The following is a 23,073-nucleotide window of genomic DNA, read 5'->3' on the forward strand; positions in this document are numbered from 1 at the left end:
CAGTGAGACTCTGTTTCAAAATAAAGAATAAAAAAATAGGGCTGAGACTGTAGCTTGGAGGTAGAATGCCCCTGGGTTCCACCCCCTGTACTGCAAAAAAAAAAAAAAAAAAAAGACAAAGAAATCCAACCAAAATAAATTTAGTTATTATAGTTCAGTAAATTGCATTAATTATGCCTTTATGCCTTTATAATATGGTTAACAGTATAGAATTTTTGAGCAAGTAGTAGCTTAGATGCCTCAGGTTAAAATAGCAAAAGAACTGCGCATAGTGACCCGGGCCTATAATACACACGCATGCACATACACATGCACACACATTCACACGCATGCACATGTACAGACACACGCAAAGAACAAAAGGTAGTGGAATTAATATATTTTATACTTAACTATATATCCAAAATATTATCTAATAAAAATGTAAATCTTGTTTCTGTCTCAGTAGGGTACCTTTATTTGAAAGTTAAAACTTTTTCCTGTGTGTGTGTGTGTGTGTGTGTGTGTGTGTGTGTGTGTGTGTGTGTGTTGGGGAAGCAGTGCTGGGGATTGAATCTCAGGGCATTCTACCACTGAGTTGAATACTCCTGGCCCTTCTAACTTTTATTTGGAGACAGGTTCTTGCTAGTTGCCAAGGCTGGCCTCATGCTTGCTATCCTTTGGCCTCAGTGTCTCTAGCCTTTGGGAATATAGGCATGCAGCACTGTGCTTGATTTTTATTTTTAATTTTTGATAAAGAAAATTATAATTAAAATAAAGATTTCAATACTAATTATGATTTACATAGGTATCACTAACTCATGCCATCTTTATTAAATATTTAAGTAATATTATAGTACTACATTTTTTATTTGGAAAAATTATCTAAAACGAATCACTCTGTTGACACAGACTACTCTATGTAATGCTAGAAATAACACATGCACCTGATGTGTACATTTTCACACAAAGTAATAATGAAAATAAAGTATAGTTTCACCAAAATGTAAAATTATGCTTTAGTTACTAGATAAAAATTCATATTAATTAAAATCTTAAAAATTAATTCTTCAGTTGGTACCAGTCACATTAATGCAGCTGTGGAGTCTAGAACAAGTTACTGGCTTTGGTGATGAAGACAGATTAAGCCACTTGACCAGTTGAGGCATCTAGTTAAGAACAGACCGAGGTCATACATAAGTCTATTTTTTAATATATGAAAATGTTGCCTTAACAGATGTAACTTTATATTATAGGCTGATTCATGTCACACCAAAATAATCCTTCTCAATACTTTGAGAAATAACCAGCTATGTAATTTAATGTGAAGCAATTTGTTTTTTTTAAAACAAAAAAATTTTTTTGTGTGAAGATTAAGGGTTCAGTTTCCTATTACATGTCATGGCATCCAGTAAACAACAGCAAGGTTATCTGAATTTTTTCTTAGATTTCATTTCCCAGATGCAGACTAGCTTTTGGAGTGGGTTTTTTGAACACTGAATATTGTTTTTTCTAGACTACATGTAAAAGCTTATAAAAACTTAAAATGAAAATGTAAGCAGGAATTAAACTGAAGTAACAATGCAATTTCATTCTGTAGTGAATGTATATGGTTCAAGTGTCTTGAAGGCCAGAATCACAAAATAAACATTACTCTCAGAGAAACAAAGAAACCTTTTTCCTAATTTAATTTTTTTTGCATTTTTTATAAAACCAGTGAAAAATGTGTTATTTTTCCAGTGGTACTTTGATCATAGAAAGATGGTTCAAGATGTGAAGTGTTGCTTTTTCTATTTGTGCAAATGTGAGGAATTGACTCTGGGAACTTGAATAATATATTAAGATAAATCCTGATTGATAGCATGAATTGTCAGTTAATGAGGGTTTGTGTTAAATAGGAAATATTGTAGTTAAAATTTTCAAAAGCATTCACTTAAAATTTCATTTCCTGAATAAAAATCACAAGCTACACCTTGTGTGAAATTTTTAAATCATTTTTTCATTTTTTTAATAGCCTGGTTTTATATGTAAGATTTTTTTTTTGTTCGAGATGACCTAATTTTTACTAATCGCTATGTTTTATAAGTTTTGCTTCCTCAGAATGGCAGTTATTTTCATTATTCTTTGGTACTTAAAAGGTTTTATACAAAGCTGTATATTTAAAAGAGTATCTTAGTGCCAGCTGAAAAGTTGTTTCTGTTAAATTGGCCTTATTCCAGGAAAAAAATTGAATGCTAATGCATAAGTTAAAGCTTATTACATGTGATTTATTATATTATTTGCTTATTGACTTGCCAAAGCAAGTGTCAAAATTTTAAAAACACCTTAAACATTAAGGACTTAAGTTTCCTGAAAAATGCATCCACTGTTTGATACTTTTGTTTTCTAGTGCCTTAGAATGAAAGATGAATTCTTCCCAACTCATCTGAATTCTATTTATGTTTAATTAAATTACATTTGAAATTAACAACTTAGAGTTTTTCTATTCAGATATCTCTATAGGTTAATTACCTTTTCCCTGCTTTTTACTTATATCTCTCCTCCTTCAAATTCCCTATTAATGTGGGTTGGAAAATGTCACCTTAAAGCTTTAGGCTTAATGCTACATGAAAAGAATCGGTGCTTTTTGTTTCCTTTTCAATGTATTATGCACCACTAAAAAGAACGTAAGACATGTAGCAGCTTACTTTATTTTCAAAGGAGAAACTGAAGAGCTTTTAACTAAAAATGTGAAAAAAAAGCCAGTGTTCATTGCTTATGTGGCTTTAAAAAAAGACTCTTAAAAACATTCCATTGTGTGTTCTAAATCCTCTTTAAACTTACCACCAACAGTAACTGCCTGCAGAGCCGAGTGATCATTTTGGCAACAGCCATGCCTTTTAGTGATTTCATTTCTGTGGTTTCCTCAAGCTCTTTACACGTATTGATTAATATTTTCCTTGCAGTTATCGCTGTGATGATTTTGTGGTTAATGACACCAAGCTGGGACTGGTACAGAAAGTCAGAGAACACTTACAGAACTTGGAAAAGTAAGTATTAGGTTTGGGTAAGAGAAAAGAAGGCAGTGGGGTTGCAGGATTGTTTAGAATTTTGAGTGGGATTTTTGCCTGTGACTTAGTAATCGTATTTTTTATGTGAAATGTTGAAAAACTAGGCCTTGTATTTGGATTTCTGAACCTTTGCCCATATTTCAATTATTATTTGTCATAAGTTATATCTATTGGCCCAAGAACTGTTTCTTTTCTTTTGTTATTTTTTTTGTTATTACCCACTTTTAAAAAAGTTATTACTAATAACTTTTTAAAAGCTACTTAATTTCTTTGCAAGGGGACTTTGGGGAGTACAAGGGAATGGCAGAAAACAGTATACAATTTTTATAGTTACCTTTGGTATTAGAAAATCTCTGTCAAATGTATTCTGGGATCTACTTAGACTAAGATTTGTGCATTATTTTAATGAGAAATTGGATTTTAAGTATATTGTACCCTTTGTAATCTGTGCAATAGCACAGAATCCTAGTTTCTTCCTTTTTTATTATGGGCAGTACATATAACTTGACATTACAAAGAATTTGAAAGCTTTGTGATTACAAAGAAATTGAAGAATTTATATGAGTAAATTTTTCTTGCTATAGCCAAATACCTTATTCAGAAAAAAACCGCATTGTTCCTAAAATTGAAGTGCCAAGTAGAAAACTAAAGAGCAATGCTTTTGAAGTTAAAGCGGACAGAGCATGACCCGGCATGACGCTGACTCAACTGCAATCTAATCACCCCAGATCATCAGCTGCCAGCTAATTTATTTTGGCAGTTAATGTATTATAGAAGGCATTGTGAAAACATGCCTGTAGCAGGTGTCCCTTGGCAAGTTAAACTTGAAGCCAATAGAATATTTCAGAATATATACTGAAAGGAAATCTAACTTCCTTGAATGCAACACTGTGTAATGTTTGCTAACTAATAAAATCTTTATGCATTTCTCATTGCCTTACACAAACTATAAAGCTGATAAGAGAAGAATATAAAGTAACTCATGTGCTTTGGGTTGAAGTACTTCTGGACTGTCATCTTTTGGCTTTTTCAAAGTGTTTTTCCCTCCTTTTAATTTGAATTGAACAGCCTGAGTTCCAAAATATTTAATAAGCTGCATTAAGAGATTCCAGTAGTGATTGGTACAGTATCACTCTTTGATGTGATGATGTTGTAAAGATCTTCATTGCTTGATTGATGTTGAAGTGGGTAGCTACCAGAATGTTTCCTCTGTCACTTACAGTTTTCTCTTTAAGAAAAGACTGCTACATTTGTCTGAAGTAAACTACTCAGAACTAAGTCAAAGGGAAAAAAGAGGGCCATCTAGAACATGCATGTTTATACAGTTATGAAATACTTTGTTTCCAATGATTACTCTGCCAAGTAAAAGGTGTTACAAGCCTCTTTGTCTATACTTCTGTTTGGCCCCACTGAGAACTCTCCCTTGCAATTCATTTCCTATGTTGAGAAATACCATTCAAGTTTACTTTTATGTTACACACATAGACCTTAATATGTGTAGAATCTAAAAACGGATTAAGTCTGTGTTTATCCTGCATATGCTCTGGAGCAGACTGTCCAGTAGAACTTCTTGGAGTGATGGAAATATTCTTTGACCTCTGCCCTCACTGATATGGTAGCCACTGGCTGCATGTAGCTGTTGAACACTTGAAAAGCCACTAATGCCACCCAAAAACTTGAATCTTAAACTGTCATTGAATATGATTAATTTACACTTGAGTAGCTGCATGTAATGAGTAGCTACCATATTAGATAGTGTACATTGATAGGATTCTGCCATTTGGAGAATCACAGAGGGTAACATGTAATAACTTGTATTTTTAAAAGCCAGTATTTTGCTTATGTAGGTTAAAACTGAAAACTATTAGACATTGTAACTAAGTAGTACATATACTGTGCTTGTGATTCAACTTCTTCAAGTAAAAAATTTGTGAAGGAATAATTTAACACTGAAATGTATAGAATTGGTCTCTTCATCACCCTGAGAGAGCTATACATAACTCTGAGAATATTTTTGAGGTTTGATGCAACTGTCACTAGATCTGATGTTCCAGAGGTGTTATAATTCATGTGGCAGTTCTGGAAAGAAAGATAATTAAGTATTTACTCTGGATTAGCTTGGTACTTTTTGAAAGTACAAAAGAATTGGCAGACTTAAGTCTATATTATTTAAATGTAATTTTTACTTCCTTTGATTAATTATCCTGATACATTTTAAGTAAAATTATCTTTTGTTAAGCAAAACTTTGATGAAAAATTTTAATTAAGAATTTTTTCTGGGCATGATGGCACACACCTGTAATCCCAGTACTTGGGAGGCTGAGATAGGAGGATCGCAGGTTTGTGGCCAGCCTCAGCTATTTAGTGATGCCCTGCACAATTTAGTAAGACCTTGTTTCAAAACAAAGAATAAAAATAGGGCCGAGGTATAGCTCAGAGGTAGAATGCACCTAGGTTCAATCCCCAGCAACACACACAGAATTTCTAATCTAATAAGGATATAATATATAATATTATAATAATGTTATAATAATCTTTACAAGCAAGTCAAATGAATTTATGCCAGTATTTTTATAAGTTATCATTCTTCATATTCAGCATACTTTTCTCCAAATGAAGATAGAAGTAGCATATTATTTGGGACTAAATTCATAACAATCATGTTAATTTCATAATCATCATGTTAGACCAGGGCTTTCCTTTTGTTGTAAGGAATAGGTCTTCTCATTTTTGAAGCTTCACAATTGATTAGGTAGATACAATGGTTGTGGAGAGAGCCTGTCTCACAGCTCTGCCTGCCTGGCCAGCTTTGCTGGGAGCAATGCCACCCCTGCTGTGGAGGAGCAACGAGCTAGTGTTCCCAGGGAACTGGAACTCCTCAGTTAACTTAAAAACACGTGGAGCTGACTGGTCACTCGTGACATGACTGAGCACTAGGCAAGAGCCATGCCCCAGACACGGAGCAGTTGGAGCTTATGCTTTAGCGTGTATGTACTAATGTCCTTTTGACTGTATGTCTATTTCTGTTTTAATAGCTCAGCTTTCACAGCTGACAGGCATAGGAAAAGAAAACTTTTGGAAAACTCATCAATAAACAGCAAGTTATTAAAAGTAAATGTAAGTAATTAAAATTTATCTAAATATAATAATTGAGACTAAATCACTGCTTTGTTACAACTCTGTCTGACATTTAATGTTATCCATTATGGACTTTTATTATAAATCTGTGCCTTAGATTTGGAGTCTTACAAAATATTTGCCACTGGTACTAATGATTCTTGACGTGACCACGGTGTTTTACTTTAATCAGAATTACTCCTGAGTTCCTCTGCTTAAGACAGCAGGTTGTTCTTACTCCCCACTCATGCACTGCACTACTCCATTTCTATGGAATCTCAAAGATCCTTGTTTCCATATATTAAAGGTCCATTGTACACATTCTGTGGTCTGAATTTGTGTAAGTTTTCTACCCCCCCCCCTTTTTTAAATACTGGGGATTGAACCCACGGGTGTTCTGCTCCTCAGTTATACCCTCAGCCTTATTTTGAAACAGGGTCTCACTAAGTTGTGGAGGGCCTTACTAAGTAGCTGAAGCTGGCTGTGAACCTGCTGTCCTCCTGTCTCAGCCTCCCGAATGCTGGGATTATAAGTCTGCATTGTAAGTTTTATTTCTTAAGACTTTATTAATATAATTCCACCATAAAAATATGCATCCTCACTTTGGTACCCATCTGTTGTAATGGTATGTGAGCTATTAATAGATGAACAAAATTAAAAGGTCACCAAATAAGCTGGACGTGGTGGCGCACACTTGTAATCCCAGCATTCGGGAGGCTGAGACAGGAGGATCAAGTTTCACGGACAGCCTCAGCTATTTAGTGAGGCCCTTTGCAACTCAGTGAGACCTTGTTTCAAAATAAAGAATAAAAAATAGGGCTGAGGGTGAAACTCAGAGGTAGAATGCCCCTGGGTTCCATCCGCCAAAAAAAAAAAAAAAAAAAAAACCAAAACAACAACAAAAACCCCACCAAATCTTTTTAAAAGAACCAGTATTTTTGCCGTGCATCTACCCCTTGTCATGCTGTCATGCTAGCTGTATTTAGATAGACAATCTGAATTATGAGTAGAAATGCTTTAGATTGGATTGGTAGATTCACTCCTAGGTGTAGTACGCAGATATCATGGTACATTGATAGAATTAATCAGAAAAGGTAGCCTCAGTCTTTAAGAGAAATTTAGGTAGTTTTCCAAGGTTCATTATCCCATTACTAAGAAAACACATATTAGTCATTTATGTATGGCTTAGAGTTAAAAGTTGGGGATAAAAATACTTGAGGCTTATAGTTACACTTTTTCAGTTTCTTAGCTTTAATAGAATCTTATAAAGATATTAAGGCTTAAATTTTATTTTTCTGTCTTTTTGCATTGTATATGTCATGGTATTTATTAATGCCTGTTTCCTCATAATCTTCCAGTAAGGTACTCCCACATAGAACAATCCCAGGATCAGAACAGCCTTTGAAAAATATTCATACATTTAGAAACTAAAGAGAGAGTTTATTTGACATATTCATTGGATAGAAAAGGACAACTTCCAGACTTGTCTGGTATTAGGATTTCAAGTAGAAGCCTTTGCTTAGCTTTGATGTTTAAAACAGCTGGCCTTCTCTAAGCGTCCTTAACCGCCTCCTCTTGTTCCACTTTACAGGGAAGTACCACTGCCATCTGCGCAACAGGCCTTCGGAATTTAGGCAACACATGTTTCATGAATGCCATCCTTCAGTCACTCAGGTAACATTTCAGTCAAAGCTTAAGCAAGGCATAGGTAGAGACATAAAGAAGGTAGCAGTGTAGTGCTTTGTATGTCTATCAAATTATCAATACCGCCACGCTCTTTCTTGTAGTCCCAGCATCTGAGAGGCTGAGATAGGAGAATCACTGTTCATGGACAGCCTCAGCTACTTAGTGAGGCCCCTTGCAACTCAGTGAGACCTGGTTTCAAAATAAAGAATAAAAAAAAAAGATAGGGCTGGGGGTATAGCTCAGAGGTACAATGCCCCTAGATTCCATTTCCAGTATAGCAAATGGAAGGAAGGAAGGAAGGAAGGGAGGGAGGGAGGGAGGGAGGACCAATACCAATCTCAGTTGTATGTATGGGAAACAGAGGGGAATACATTAAGTAGTATGTGCATGTAAATTCCTATAGCTTATATTCAGTATGATGTATAATTTAAATGCACCAATAAAAGTTGAAAAACAAAACAAAAAAGAGCATGCCAGGTGCAGTGGTGCACACCTCTGATCCTAGTACTTGGAAGGCTAAGACAAGAGAAATTCAGGTTCCAGGTCAGCCTCAGCACCTTAGTGAGACTTTCAGAATAAAAAAGGGTGCTGGGAGTGTTCAGAGGTGGAATGCCCCTGGGTTTAATCCCCAGTAGTGCCCCCCCACACACAATCACATAGCAAAGACTCTATCTTAAGATCTTATATCTGCCACTAATTCTAGTCATATGGCTTGGGGGAAAGTTTCCTCATGTCCCTTTGTCTCAGTTTCCTTGTTGGTAAAATTGGGGATAATAGTTCCTACCTCATAGAGTAGTAGGGACGATTAAACAGTTGTCTAAAGCACTCAGTGCTTGATGGTAAATAACTGGTATTTCTCATTGCTTCTTGAATAGGCTAAAGCAGTTATCAGCAAACTTTTTCTTTTTTTCTTCTTTTTTGGGGGGAGGCAGTACTGGCGTTGGAACCGAGGGGGGGAATTCTACTTTTGAGCTATGCCCCAACCCTATTTTTTATTCTTTACTTTGAAACAGGGTCTTACTGAGTTGCAAAAGGGCCTCACTAAGTAGCTGAGGCTGTCTGTGAACCTGGACCCTCCTGTCTCAGCCTCCTGAATGCTGGGATTACAAGCATGCGCCACCACGCTTGGCAGCAAACTTTTTCTGTGAACAGCAGTATAGCAAATATTTTAGTCTTTTAGGCCATGTTTCTACATACCACTCTTGTTTTCTCCCTCTATATTCCCCTCCCTTATCCCCCCTTTCCTTCCTTTCTCCAAATCTTTAAACATGTAAAACTCATTGTAAAAATACAAAGATACAAAGCCAGGGACTGAGGGCTAGATTTGACCTGTGGTCCATAGTTAGCAGACCCCAGGGCTACAGGGAGCCTTGTTCATGGAGCTTACTGTAGTCATTATTTAGGTCTCCAACGTTGTCATAAGGTTAGCTGTGACTTACCTGTTTGGAAGCTCTTCAGAATGTAAGATAAGTAATAAAAATAAAGTGGGTAAACAGGGCTGACCTCAGTAGAAAAAACTATATTGAAAATCGTGTACTTTTAGACTTTAAAGAGTTATCAAAGGCCAGAGGAAATTATCTTTCCAAATCACATTGCTAATAAGCAGAGAGCCATAGTCAATCTCTCCTTAAAGGTATTGCCTTTCAAACACTTATTTGTTCTTGCTCAAAGACGAAATTCTGCTTACCATTGAATTCTCTTTATGTTTCTCTGTGCAGTATATCTAAAGCATATGGTTGATTTCCGTGGGTTCTATTTGAAGAAATTACTGACTACCTGGAAACAAGTACCCGAAGGGATAGTAATGGCGACAACCTGTAGATGAAGGGAAATCTTTTGTTTTTGGTGGTACTAGGGATGGAGCCCAGGGGCATTCTACCTCCAAGATCACACCCCCAGCCCTATGTTTTTTTAATTCTTTATTTTGAAACAGGGCCTCACTAAGTAACTAAAGCTGGCTGCAAACATGTGATCCTCCTTTCTCAGCCTCCCAAGTACTGGGATTACAAGCATGTGCCACCATTCTAGCTGGGGTTTCTTTCTTTATTTTTCCAAAAATTTTTAGAGATTTCTTTAAAGAGAGATTTTGTTTTAAGCTCTTTATTTCTACACAGTTGTTTCTTCTGTTTCTTGAGTATATGAAAAAAATTCAAAAAATTTCAGTGCAAGAAACTGAATTGAGTACAGCTTAAATGAGATAATTGAAAGATTATACTTTCACCAGGCAGTGGCACATGCTTGTAATCCCAGCATTCAGGATACTGAGACAGGAGGATTGTGGTTCACAACCAGCCTCAGCTACTTAGTGAGGCCCATTGCAACTCGGCGAGACCCTGTTTCAAAATAAAGAATAAAAAATAGGGCTGGGGGTGTAGCTTGGAGGGTTCCATCCCCAGTACCAGGGGGGGAAAAATCCATAGGTAGGCCCGGCATGATGGCACACTCCTGTAATCCCAGTGCTTGGGAAATAAGAGCATTGAAAGTTCAAGGACAGCCTCACAGCCTCAGCAAGTAGTGAGACTCATCAATCCAGTGAGACCTTGTTTCAAATAAAAATAAAATAGGTCTGGGTGTATAGCTCAGAGGTAGAATGCCCCTGGGTTCAGTCCCTAGTATTAAAAAAAAAAAAAAAATCTATAGGTAAGTATTCTGACTTTAATTTTTTTTTGGAATAAATACAAGGCACCAGTAAAAGCATATTTTAAAAATCCATAGAACTTTCTTTATAGTTTTATTAATTTTTTCCCCTTTCTTTTAAAACAGTAACATCGAGCAGTTTTGCTGTTATTTCAAAGAATTGCCAGCTGTGGAATTAAGAAATGGGAAAACAGCAGGAAGGCGAACATACCACACCAGGAGCCAAGGGGATAACAATGTGTGAGTTATCAGTTACGTTCTTTCTGGCTTCAAGCTTCAAAACAAGTAACTCTGGCTGGCAATTTTTATTGTATTATTTGAGTTAATAGGCACATTAAAACAAAACAAAATTGAAGCTGAGTGTGGTGGCGCACGTTTGTAATCCCAGTACTTGGGAGGCTGCGACAAGAGGATCATGGGTTTGTGGTCAATCTCAGCTACTTAGTGAGGCTCTCAGCAACTTAGTGAGACCTGTTTCAAAGTAAAGAATAAAAATTTGGGCTGGGGGTGTAGCTCAGAGGCAGAATGCCTCTGGGTTCAATCCCAGTACCACAAAAACAAAAATTTCTTCTAAAATTGTGTTTTAAATATTTATCTGGCAATCCTAATAGTTGTTGGAATTCTTTTATTTCTGTTTACTTTATAACAGGAAGGATAAAATTAGTACTCTACTTGCTTTTTGCATTCTGGCATCCAGAGTATCTGCTATACTACCATACTTGTAAGGGGCACATTTTTATGTCTTTATTGAAATAGAGCTATGACTTTTAGTTAGTTATTTTGTGGTACTGGGGGTGGAACTCAGAGGCTCTCTACCTTTGGGCTATACTCCCAGACCTATTTTATATTTTATTTGGAAACAGGGTCTCCTGTTTTTGCCGAGAGCTTCACTAAGTAGCTGAGGCTGGCTTTGAACCTGTGTATCCTCCTGTCTCAGCCTCCCAAGCGTGGGGATTACAAGCATGTGCCACCACGCCCGGCTCTGTATATTTAATGTTCTCCCTGCCTGCTTATCCCCAATTCCACTCATTCTGAAAAGCCATCTTACAGAAGTGCTCTGCCACTGAACTGCATCCCCATGAAAGGCCATCTTAGGATCAGACATTGCCCTTCCTAGGATAGATAGGATAGAAGATGTTAGAGCAGTGAGCAGGTGTAGCCTCCCAAATGCTGGATTACAAGTGTGCGCCACACGCTGGCTCTATTTTTTTCATTACTGCTTTTCTCTTTTTTTTCTCTCCTCATTTTTTTTCGGTACTGGGGATGGAACCCAGGGGCATTCTACATCCAAGCTACACCCCCAGCCCTATTTTTTATTCTTTATTTTGAAACAGAGTCTCACTGAGTTGCAAAGGGCCTCACTAAGTAGCTGAGGCTGTCCACGAACTGTGATCCTCCTGTCTCAGCCTTCCAAATGCTGAGATTACAAGCGTGCGCCACCATGCCCGGCTTATTACTGCTGTTTAAATGGGCTTTTGAAATGCTCTTACTTATCTGTCCAACTTAGTTCAGAAAAGCCTAAGTCCTTTTAAAGTTTTCATTTTTCATTTGTTATGCATTTTAGACAGTTAAACATTATGTACTATAAGCCCCTCCCTAATGCTAAGGGTGTTATTCCTTTCTCTTTTCTAGGTCTTTGGTAGAAGAGTTTAGGAAGACACTCTGTGCTTTATGGCAAGGCAGCCAGACTGCATTTAGCCCAGAGTCCTTGTTTTATGTTGTTTGGAAGATTATGCCAAATTTTAGGTAAGTATTAAACCAAAACATTTTAAAACATTAGTATTAGTTTTTCACTGGTTCTAAAACAATTTCTGATAAAACGGTGATATTGTAAATAAATAATACCTTTTAAAGAAAGAAGAGGAAAAATTGAATACAAAGGGTAGGGCATTTTGTTTTTGAAAAGGAAGGCCCTTATAATAACTTATGTGTCTTAGGAAAACATTGCACAAAATTGTCTTGATTGCTTTAAAATCGTATAAAGAATAATTGCCATCATATACTGCCCTGTTATTAAAAAAAATCCAAATGAAGTTAGTAGAAAACCATGGTATGGTATTTATTGTTCTGGTCCCGGTTCTAAAGGTCTGAGGAGAAGCCAAGGCCATTAGGAATGACACTGCAGAGGGTAGCAGCACATCCTGGTGTGGTGATAGGGGTTTGCCATGTTACCCTGGCTTTCTCTACCCACATATGCTGTCAGAGGAGTCCTGCCTTCTCTGGGGTAGTCAGCCTTGTGGGAATTCAGGTCATAGCAGAGGTGGGGCATTCCAGTGGTTGGATATGACAGCCTTCTCAAGTCAGCCTGGGTTCTTACTAGTCATGGTTTTGGCACCTAGAGTACATATACTCCTTTGCTTAAAAACAGCACACTCTAGTAAACTTAGCAATGTATCTTGCTGTATGGCCTATTATTAGTATAAATGTTTAAAAGGTAATAGCTACAAAGGAGTGTAATTTATTGTCTTGCTGAAAGTCTAGCCTTGAAGATCTGACCTGAATAACTATTGTTAACCTTGGTCTTTATTTTGAAGGAAAAAAAAAAGGTTTTTTTTTTTTTCGGGTCTGGGGCTGGAACCCAGGGGCATTTGACCTCTGAGCTATACCCCCTGCCCTACTTTATTCTTTATTTTGAAACCAGGTCTCACTGAGTTGCAAAGGGCCTCACTAAGTAGCTGAGGCTGTCCGTGAACCGTGATCCTCCTGTCTCAGCCTCCCAAATGCTGGGATTAAAAGCGTGTACTACCACGCCCGGTGAAGGAAATTCATCTTTCAGGCCGGGAGTGGTGGCACACGCTTGTAATCTCAGTGTTTGGGAGGCTGAGACAGGAGAATCACAGGTTTGTGACTGGCCCTAGCCACTTAGTGAAGCCCTTTGCAACTTAGTGAGACCCTGTTTCAAAATAAAGAATAGAAAAAAATAGGCCTGAGGGTGTAGATCAGAGGTAGAATGCCCCTGATTTCAATTCCCAATAACTAACTAACTCAACTCTCTTCTCTCTTCTCCTCTCCTCTCCTTTCCTCTCCTCCCTTCTCTTCTCTCTTCTTCTTCTTCTTCTTCTTCTTCTTCTTCTTCTTCTTCTTCTTCTTCTTCTTCTTCTTCTTCTTCTTCTCTCTCTCTCTCTCTCTCTCTCTCTCTCTCTCTCTCTCTCTTCTCTCTTTCTCTTTCTCTCTCTCTTTTAGGAAGGACTAATTTTATAAGAATTTTTAGAATTTCCTAACTCTGAGTATAGGAAAGATAGTAATGACTGTTAAGATATTACTAATCAGGTTTGGACTTAATATAAAATTCCTAACATAATTACCTACTTATATTCCAATAAGGATTTAATCTGTATTATTGTATAATAGTAATTTTCATTTATTGAATGCCTGCTGTGTTGCAAGCACTAAATATTCCTGATCTTCATTAAAAAAAAGTAAGCTGCCAGGTGTGGTGGTGCATGCCTATGATCCCAGTACTTGGGGGGCTGAGACAAGAGGATGACAGGTTCAAGACCAGTCTCAGCAAGAGACCCTGTTTCAACATAAAAAATGAAAAGGGCTTAGGTTGTAATTTGGAGGTAGAATGGCCCTGGGTTTAATCCACAGTACCAGAAAAAAAAAAAAAAAGTTAGAGGCATTGTTATTTCTTTCTCTCTTTTTTCTTTCCTCTTTTCTTTGTTTTATAGTAATGAGGATTGAACACAGGGGCATTCTACCTCTGAGTTATATCCCCAACCCTTTTTATTTTGAAACAAGGCCTCACCAAGTTGCTGAGGATGATCTCAAACCTGTCATCGTCTTGTTTCAGCCTCCCAAGTATTGGGATTACAAGACATGTTGCCACCAAGCCTCACTAAGGAGGTGTTTTTTGCTGTTGTTGTTGTTTTTGTTTTTGTGGTACTGGGGATGGAACCCTTCTACCTCTGGGCTACACTCCCAGACCTATTTTATAGTTTTATTTGGAAACAGAGGGTCTCTTAAGCCAGTGAGGGGCTTCGAACCTGCACGATCTTCCTGTCTCTGCCTCCTGAGTGCAGGGATTACAAGCGTGCGCCACCACGCCCGGCAGCAGGTTGTTTTTTTAAAAAGGGATGGGTGCAGTGTGATGGGGCATGCCTGTAATCCCAGTAATTGAGAGTCTGAGACAGGAAGTTCACAGGTTTGAGACCAGTGCACATTAATTTAGCAGCAAGACCCTATTTGGAGAAAAAAAAAATCGGGGCTGAGGGTGTAGGTCAAGAGTTAGAATGTTCCTGGGTTCAAACTCCCTAGTGCCACTAAAATAAAATAAAAAGGTGAGTATGTGCAAACCCAGTGAAAAATGCAAATTGGTATCACTACAAGGTATTGGTTTCATTGGAACATATTAGGAAAATGATGACTTAGATATTAAGTTATTTTGAGAAGAGAATGAAGGTTTTTGTATGTGATAGAATTTCAGCAATACTGACCTTACCTTGTAGTCATGAAAACAAAAGAATGTTGTATTGAGTACATTTAAAGGATTTCTTTAGATATATAAATGAACTACCAACTTTGAATGCTTTTGGTTATGAATGTTGATATCTTTATTCATATAAGCTCTAGAAGAAATATTTGAACATGGCCGGGCGTGGTGGCGCACGCTTGTAATCCCCGCGCTTGGGAGGCAGAGACAGGAGGATCGCGCAGGTTCGAAGCCAGCCGTGCTGGCTTAGGAGACCCTGTTTCCAAAAATAAAATAGGTCTGGGAGTGTAGTCCGGAGATAGACGGGCTTCCAGGAACCCCAGTACCACAAAAAAAGAAAAAAAGAAAGAAATATTTGAACATATTTTCCTTTTTTGTGTATGGGTGGCACTGGAGATTAAACCCAGGGACATTCTACCTCTGAGCTATACCCCCAGCCCATTTTTATTTTTTGTTTTTGAGACAGTGTCTCACTAGGTTGAGAGTCTTGCTAAATTGCTGAGGCTGGTCTTGAACCTGCAATCCTCCTGTCTCATCCTCCTAAGTCTGGGATTACAGGTGTGTGTCCAGCTACTTGAGAATATTTTTTTTTTTTCTTGTGGCACTGGGGATGGAACCCAGGAGCATTCTACTTCCAAGTGACACCCCCAGCCCTAATTTTTTTATTATTTATTTTGAAACAGGGTCTTACTGAGTTGCAAAGGGCCTCATTAAGTAGCTGAGGCTGTCTGCAAACCCCAGTCCTCCTCCTGTCTCAGCCTCCCAAATGCTGGGATTACAAGTGTGCACCACCATGCCTGGCTGAGAATATCTTAATAGATGCTAAATCTGATAGTTGTGAAAAAGTTAATAAAATGATATAGTGATTTCTGACTTTTAAGTTCTAAGAACTAGGGTGTTATTTTATAATTTCCAGAAAGTTCAGGAAAAAGGGGAAATATATATTAAAGGAAACTAGTTTAAAGAATTTTCATTTATAGAACCATTGTCAGGAAGAGTAGTAGAAGTTCCAACTCTTGAAAGCACACGAGAAGCTGGGTGTGATGGTACACACTTGTAACACCAGTACTTGGGAGGCCTTCCGCAACTTAGACTTGGTTTCAAAACAAAAAATAAACTAGGGCTGGAGGTATAGCTCAGATGTAGCCCTGGGTTCAATCCCTAGTGCCCAAACACACACACACACACACACACACACACACACACACACACACACACAAAATTAGATTTAAATAATTTATTAAAGAGATCCTTTCATACCTTCCATGCTGGCAAATTGTAGCAGTTCTTTGTATTATAACTGTATGAAGTATTTTATACATTCTTGTTTTTGTGTGTGTGTGGTACTGGGGTGGAACCCAGGGGCTTTCTACATCCGGGCTATCCTCCCAGACCTATTTTTACTTTATTTGGAAACAGGGTCTTGCTAAGTTGCTGAGAGCCTCACTAAGCAGCTGTGTTTGTGTGTTTTGTGTTTGACGTTGGGGCACTCACAGCTCTGCCGATCCTCCTGTCTCAGCCTCCCAAGCGCGGGGATTACAAGTGTGTGCCACCACACCTGGCTGCTTGATTTATTTTGTCTGACTCTCACTAGACCCTCCAACTGTGTTGGTTTCATTTTCTGTTTGCCTTTACTACTGTTCACTTGTTCCTGATCTGAATTAGTATAAGAATTCCATGTAACTTCCTGTCCAAATATATTGAAAGAAAAAATGTAAGAATATGTTGTTATGCTTTGTTTTGAAATTTAAATATACATAATTGTATATGAGTCAGTGCATTTAAAAAAATACTTAGGCCGGGCAAGGTGGTGCACACCTGTAATTCCTTGGGAGACTGAGACAGGATGATTGCAGGGTTGAGAACAGCCTCAGCAAGTAGTGAGACATTCAACCTAATGAGAACCTGTTTTGAAAATAAGAAATAAATTCAGGCTGGGGTATAGCTCAAAGGTAACTACCTCTAGGTTCGATCCCCAGTACCCACACCACACACCCAAAAATTTTTTTTAAAGCCGGGCATGATTGCACAAGCCTGTGATCCTAGTACTTGAAAGACTGAGACAGGAAGACTGCAGATTTGAGGCCAGCCTCAGCAATGTAGCAAGACTCTATTTCAAAATAATAAAATAGGTCTGGGGTGTAGCTCAAAGGTAGAATGCCTCTGGGTTCAGTCTCCAGTACTATCCCCACTACTACTATTTAAAAGATATCTTTTGGATTGTAGATTAAGATGCAAGTACAGAATTTTAGGCGTCTAACTTTTTAGATGAAGTTTTTCTTCCTTTGCCATATTTAAAAATGAACATTTTGCCACATGTGGTGGTACCTGTGTGTAATCCCTGTACTTGTGAGGCTAAGACAGTAGGATTGCAAATTCAAGGACTGTTTCAGCAAAGTCGGGAGACTCTCAGCAACCTAGCAGGACCATGTTTCAAAATGAAAAAGGGCCCAGGGTGTAGCTCAGGTAGAATGCCTTTGTGTTCAATCCCCAGCAAAACAACAACAACAACAACAACAACAACAACAACAACAACACACACACACACAATAGCTCTCTCTCTCTCTCTCTCTCTCTCTTCATTCAAAGAAATTCTAAATTTTTTGTTTCTTTTTTTTTTTTCTCATTTCTTTCCCCTCTTCTCCCCCCTTTTTTTTGTAGTCTTAGAGATTTAACCCAGGAGCATTCTACCACCAAGCTACATGTGTACCTCAGCCCTGTTGTTAGCTTTATTTTGAAACAGGGTTTTGCTAGGTTGATGAGTCTCACTACTTACGGGACCTGTTCCCAGACCTGTGATCCTCCTGCCTCAGCCTCCCAGGTACTGAGATTACAGGCATGTGCCACAATGCCTGCCTTAAATTCTTTGTTTCTTATAGTGGGGGCTTACACCTTGTTTTCTGGTGAAGGTAAGATGGGGATTTTAATATTTGAGCTTCTTGTAGAGAGGCCTTTTGTGGGATAGTAGGAAGCTCCAGGGTTCATCCAGGAGATTCAGGTTTTGTTCCCATTCGTAACTCTCTTGTAGGTTTAGGCAGGTCACACACTCCCTTTCTTTACCCCTCAATGTCCTCATCTGTAGAGAGGTCAGTGAACTTAGCATTACAAATTCAATTAGCGCTGATATTCCATTGTTTTCAAACTTATTATTTTTATTTTTTGTTTTTGGTGGTACTGGGGTTCCTGGAAGCCCTTCTACCTCCGGGCTATACTCCTAGACCTATTTTTACATTTTTATTTGGAAACAGGGTTTCCTAAACCAGTGCGCGCGGCTGGCTTGGAACCTGCGCGATCCTCCTGTCTCTGCCTCCCAAGCGCGGGGATTACAAGCGTGCGCCACCACGCCTGGCTTTAAACTTATTTTTAAGTAGAGGTTTTGTTTTTGTTTTCCCAGAACTGGGGATTGAACTCAGAGGCATTCTACCTCCAAGCTACGCCCCTAGCCTTGTTTTTTATTCTTTATTTTGAAACAGGGTCTCAGTTGTGGAGGGCTTCACAACTTGCTGAGGCTGGCCGAGAACCTGTGATCTTCTTGTCTCAGCCTCCCAAGTACTGAAATTACAAGCATGTGCCACTATACCCAGCTTTAAGTAGAATTTTTTTCTTGAAGAGAAATTTTATTTACCACATGTGGAGCTAGTGGGCTGAAGGGTGAGAGGGGCAGGAAGTGCTGTGAGCATAGGCTGCAATCCATGCAGACTCTCTGTCTCCTTGTTTGACTGGGCAGGCAGAGCCTCCCCAGTAACTGCGTGTTTGTGTTCACTTCAAGGGGCTACCAGCAGCAGGATGCTCATGAATTCATGCGCTACCTTTTGGACCACCTGCACTTGGAACTCCAAGGTGGTTTCAATGGTGTTTCCCGTTCAGCAATTCTGCAGGAAAATTCTACTCTGTCTGCAAGTAACAAATGCTGCGTGTAAGCTTTCATTTCTTTTTGGTTTTTAGGAGGAACCAGAATTTATTTCTGTTGGTGTTACTATGTGTAAGGTTTCTTGTGGAAGGTGGGAAATTATCTGGACATTTGTTGAAACGTGGATTTGAACTTTGTGACCAAGTAGACACTTAGTATGTACCTCTTGCTTCCAAATCAGAAGCCTTTTATATTTTCATTTTGGCAGAGTTATGATTATTTATTTTTTGTTTAGATTATTTTAAAACTTGAAAAATAGAAAATATTTGTACAAGCCAGGTGTGGTGGCACACACTTATAATCCCAGTACTTGGGAACCAGCCTCAGCTACTTAGGCCTTCTGCAACTTATTGAGACCCTGTTTCAAAATAAATAATTAAAAAATAGGACTGGGAGTGTGGCTTGGAGATAAAATGGCCCCTGTGTTCCATCTCCAGTATTGATTGGTGTGTGTGTGTGTGTGTGTGTGTGTGTGTGTGAGAATTTGTAAAATTTAGCATTTTAAAGATTTTTTTCTCCATGTATGTGCAGGAGACTTAATTTTTATATGTCAAAATAATTATATATATTTACTAAAAACAAAAGCTTAAAGTATTTAGAATGTGAATTTTTCTAAAGTTTATATTTTCTTTAGTGAAACTGAGGAATTTTGAAGTTTTTGACTTTTTCCCCCTGCCTCTCAACATGAACAAAACAAACCTTTTGGACTGCTTTCCCATGTATCAATAGCCTCAAATATACTCTGAGACTAGAGTGTTTACTTTACTTGAAGAAGGAATGATTTACTGTTATTTCAGCTTGAATTTTGGTCAATTATAGTTTCGTTTTCTTCAGATTTTTGAAAAATTTTGTCAGGATTAATCTATATAGGAAGGGGATTTATAAGAAGACAAATTTCCTAAAGAAGGAAAGAATAATATATAGTGGTCACTGTAGTTATTGCCTGGCAAGTCCCTAAATCTGGTTTAACAAGGCTAGGTCTTTTTAATGACCAAGCAGCCTCATGGCTAATCTTACAGTTTCAGAGAAGGGCAGCCAACCTACTTGAATTCCAATACTTGTCAAAATGTCTCTCCTAGTCCCAGTAGCTGTGATTCCAACTAGACTCCAGTATAGGAAGGAGAGGACCTATGACCTGGGAAAACTGTTTGTCTTGCTAGAACTAAATTAAAAAATAATTAAATAGCCAGGCGTGGTGGTGCACGGTAATAATCCCAGTACTTGGGGGGCTGAGACAGGAGGATTGCAGGTTCATAGCCAGCCTCAGCTACTTAGGAAGGCAGGCCTTCTGCAACTTAGTGAGACTCTGTTTCAAAATGAAGAAGAAAAAATAGGGCTAGGGGTGTAGCTCGGAGTTAGAATGCCCCTGGATTCCATCCCCAGTACTGCAAAAATTAAGAAAAAAAAACTAAATGAAAATCTCTGTGTGATACAGCATATTCATATACAAAGGGGTATTGCTTTGGGTTCTATCAAGGATATGATGCCCAGGGCACCCTGGTGGAATCACATTGTATCATATTTACACAATGTTCTTTTAGTACCTATTGAGTTTTTTTTTAATGACATTATAAAGAAGGGTAATTTCAAGTTCCATCTTTGACATAGGAATAGAAAGAAAAGTATCACCAAATATTAAAAATTCTAGTTTTCTTTTTTTATTTCCTTCAGTGCATTGGAGGAGGCATTTCAGGCTCGAAGGGTATTTACTAAAACTCATACAAACAGACCTGCCCCTACTGAAGGTGGGATGGGGTTGTGGACAGGAGTAAATGATAGGCGTGTTCTTTTTATTATTTATTTGTTTGTTTGTTTATTTATTTATTTATTTATTTATTTATTTATTTATTTATTTATTTATTTTGGTGGCACTGGGGTTCCTGGAAGCCCTTCTACCTCTGGGCTACACTCCCAGACCTATTTATATATTTTTTAAATTTGGAAACAGGGTCTCTTAAGCCAACGAAGCTGGCTCCAAACCAGTGTGATCCTCCTGTCTCTGCCTCCCAAGCGCGGGGATTACAAGTGTGCGCCACCACGCCCGGCTAGGCGTGTTCTTTTTAATACATAGAAAATCATTGGTGCCACTGTAAGGGATCCTAGCAATATAAGAGTCTAAGTATCCGTACGCCTTGTGTGTAGTTTTAACATAATGGAACAGAAATTTTTGAATCTTGTTTTAAGTTGTGGTACACCTAAACTTAATGCCACACATATCAGATAGCCACAATCTGGTTTCTCAAAGGAAGTGATTAATAAAGGAAAAAGTACACTGAGTTGAGTTGGAAGGTACTGCTTTTTTTTTTTTTTTAAACTGGGGATTGAACCCAGAGGCATTCTACCTCCAAGTTACACCCCAGCCCTATTTTTTATTTTTTATTTTGAAACAGGGCCTCACTAAGTAGCTGAGGCTGGCCATGAGCCTGTTGACCCTCCTATCTCAGGTACTGCTTTTTAATGTAGTTTCTATTTTAATTAAAAGGAGCCATGAATGTGGATATCAATATGGAAGGGTCAGCCATAGCTCCTTTATTCTTAGCAGATAGTTTTTGGTATATTCTTTATGACACAGGTATAAATCTGAAATGGCTACTGTTTCTTATGGCTTCTGGTTATGCCATCCATGTTTTACTTTAATAAAGCCAATATGTCTTATAAACAACACTTTGGAAAATAATAATAAAGAAGCCGGGCATGGTGGCGCACACTTGTAATCCTCGTGCTTGGGAGGCGGAGATAGGAGGATCATGCAGGTTCGAAGCCAGCCTCGCTGGCTTAAGAGACCCTGTTTCCAAATTAAAAAACAACAACAACATAGGTCTAGGAGTATAGCCCAAAGGTAGAAGGGTTTCCAGGAACCCCAGTACCACCAAAATGATAATAATAATAATGATGATGATGATGATGTAGGCCGACAATTCTTTCTTTTACTAGTAAAGAAAGGAAGCCCTTTCTTAGGAAAGGAATCAAAGAGTTTTTCTCTGCTTCATTACTGAAATAGGTTTAATTTGGAGTGGCTCAGAAAGTACAATTGAATGTTTAAGTTCTTGAAAATGATAGAAACCACCTCAAGTTGCTAATAGCAAAACAGCATTTTCTGGCTCAAGTAACTGCATAAGTACACAAGACTAGTATATAATCATTCACTGTAGAACTATTACTGATAGAAAAAACTGAAACTACCTCAATATCTATTAGTACTATCTTGGTTAAATTAAGAGAAGAAACAGTATTTAGAGCAGATACTCAGGCCAGACCCTGAGCCGAGTTACTTAACTTTTGGCCTCAGCTTCCTGGTCTTAAAATGGGGACACCAGGTATGTACCTCACAGAGTTGTTGTGAGGATGGATGGATTTAATAAGGGGGGCACTCAGAGTGGAGCCTGCACAGCAAGTGCCCTCTGGTGCTCTTCCTGCTCCACTGCTGCCCTCTCTGGAATCCATGGTTATGTCCGTACTGTGACGTACGGCATCGCTAGCAGAATGAGGTGATCAAGATACACAGTTAGGAACAAACACAAGGTGGCAGAACCTGACTTTGTGCTAAGAAAATAATGGCCAATATGTCAAGTGCTTTCTTTTTGGTGTAAGCACTCTAGTGATGAAAGCACTGTATATCTCTAATTCATTTTATCTTCACATCAAGCCTCTGAGGTAGGTACTTTTTTTTTTATTTCTGTTTACATTTGCTAAAACCAAGCCTCAAAGGGGTGTGTAACATTAGGATTGTTGGGTTTTCATTGTTCTTGAGATGGTATAGTTTTTATCTCCACAAGAAGACTATTTACAGCATTTGGGTAAGCTTTTTAAGAAAGATTTGTCAAGAGTAACATCTAGCACTTTCAATTGAAGTCCTACCTCCAGTGTAATTACTAGATCTGTATTAAAGTTCTATACTTTCTCAATTTGAAGATGTCATTCAAAGCCAAATAGTTGGGAGAATTACATGTATTAGTTGAGAGAAGTGTTGCAAAAATTCAAATATAAGGCAGTTCCCTCTCTTCTGAGGGAAATAAGGGGAGGATTGGAAAGAAGTATCTTGCCCTGTACATAGTCATATACATGATCTCTTTGTTGTAATACAAATGGCCAGTGTTACTAACTTCTGGAGAAAATTGTAGAATTGGAGGAGGAAGATGGTTTAAATCTTTCATTTAGTGTATGTCTATATAGCTTTGATGTTTTATTTCATAATTTAAATAAATACAAATGAGCTGGACGTACTTGGGAGGCTGAGATAGGAGGATCACAGGTCACATGGC

General features: G+C 38.2%; 1 protein-coding gene across 3 annotated transcripts in view; it reads left to right on the forward strand.

Annotated features, from left to right (window-relative positions):
- The window catches only part of USP3 (ubiquitin specific peptidase 3), a gene marked incomplete at both ends in the record, with an annotated part of 106,393 nt that overhangs the window by 60,986 nt on the left and 22,334 nt on the right, over positions 1 to 23,073 (forward strand). For 2 of the 3 annotated variants that reach the window (XM_080692944.1, XM_080692946.1), the window contains 6 exons: positions 2,925 to 3,008; positions 6,065 to 6,146; positions 7,738 to 7,820; positions 10,596 to 10,709; positions 12,102 to 12,215; positions 18,671 to 18,817. In XM_080692944.1, coding sequence (XP_080549070.1) covers positions 2,925 to 3,008; positions 6,065 to 6,146; positions 7,738 to 7,820; positions 10,596 to 10,709; positions 12,102 to 12,215; positions 18,671 to 18,817 — 624 coding nt within the window. The remainder of the gene's footprint in view (positions 1 to 2,924; positions 3,009 to 6,064; positions 6,147 to 7,737; positions 7,821 to 10,595; positions 10,710 to 12,101; positions 12,216 to 18,670; positions 18,818 to 23,073) is intronic. The other variant, XM_080692945.1, reaches the window with a different exon arrangement.

The sequence above is a fragment of the Muscardinus avellanarius genome, assembly GCF_963383645.1.
Source record: "Muscardinus avellanarius genome assembly, chromosome: 3".
Lineage (NCBI taxonomy): Eukaryota > Metazoa > Chordata > Mammalia > Rodentia > Gliridae > Muscardinus > Muscardinus avellanarius.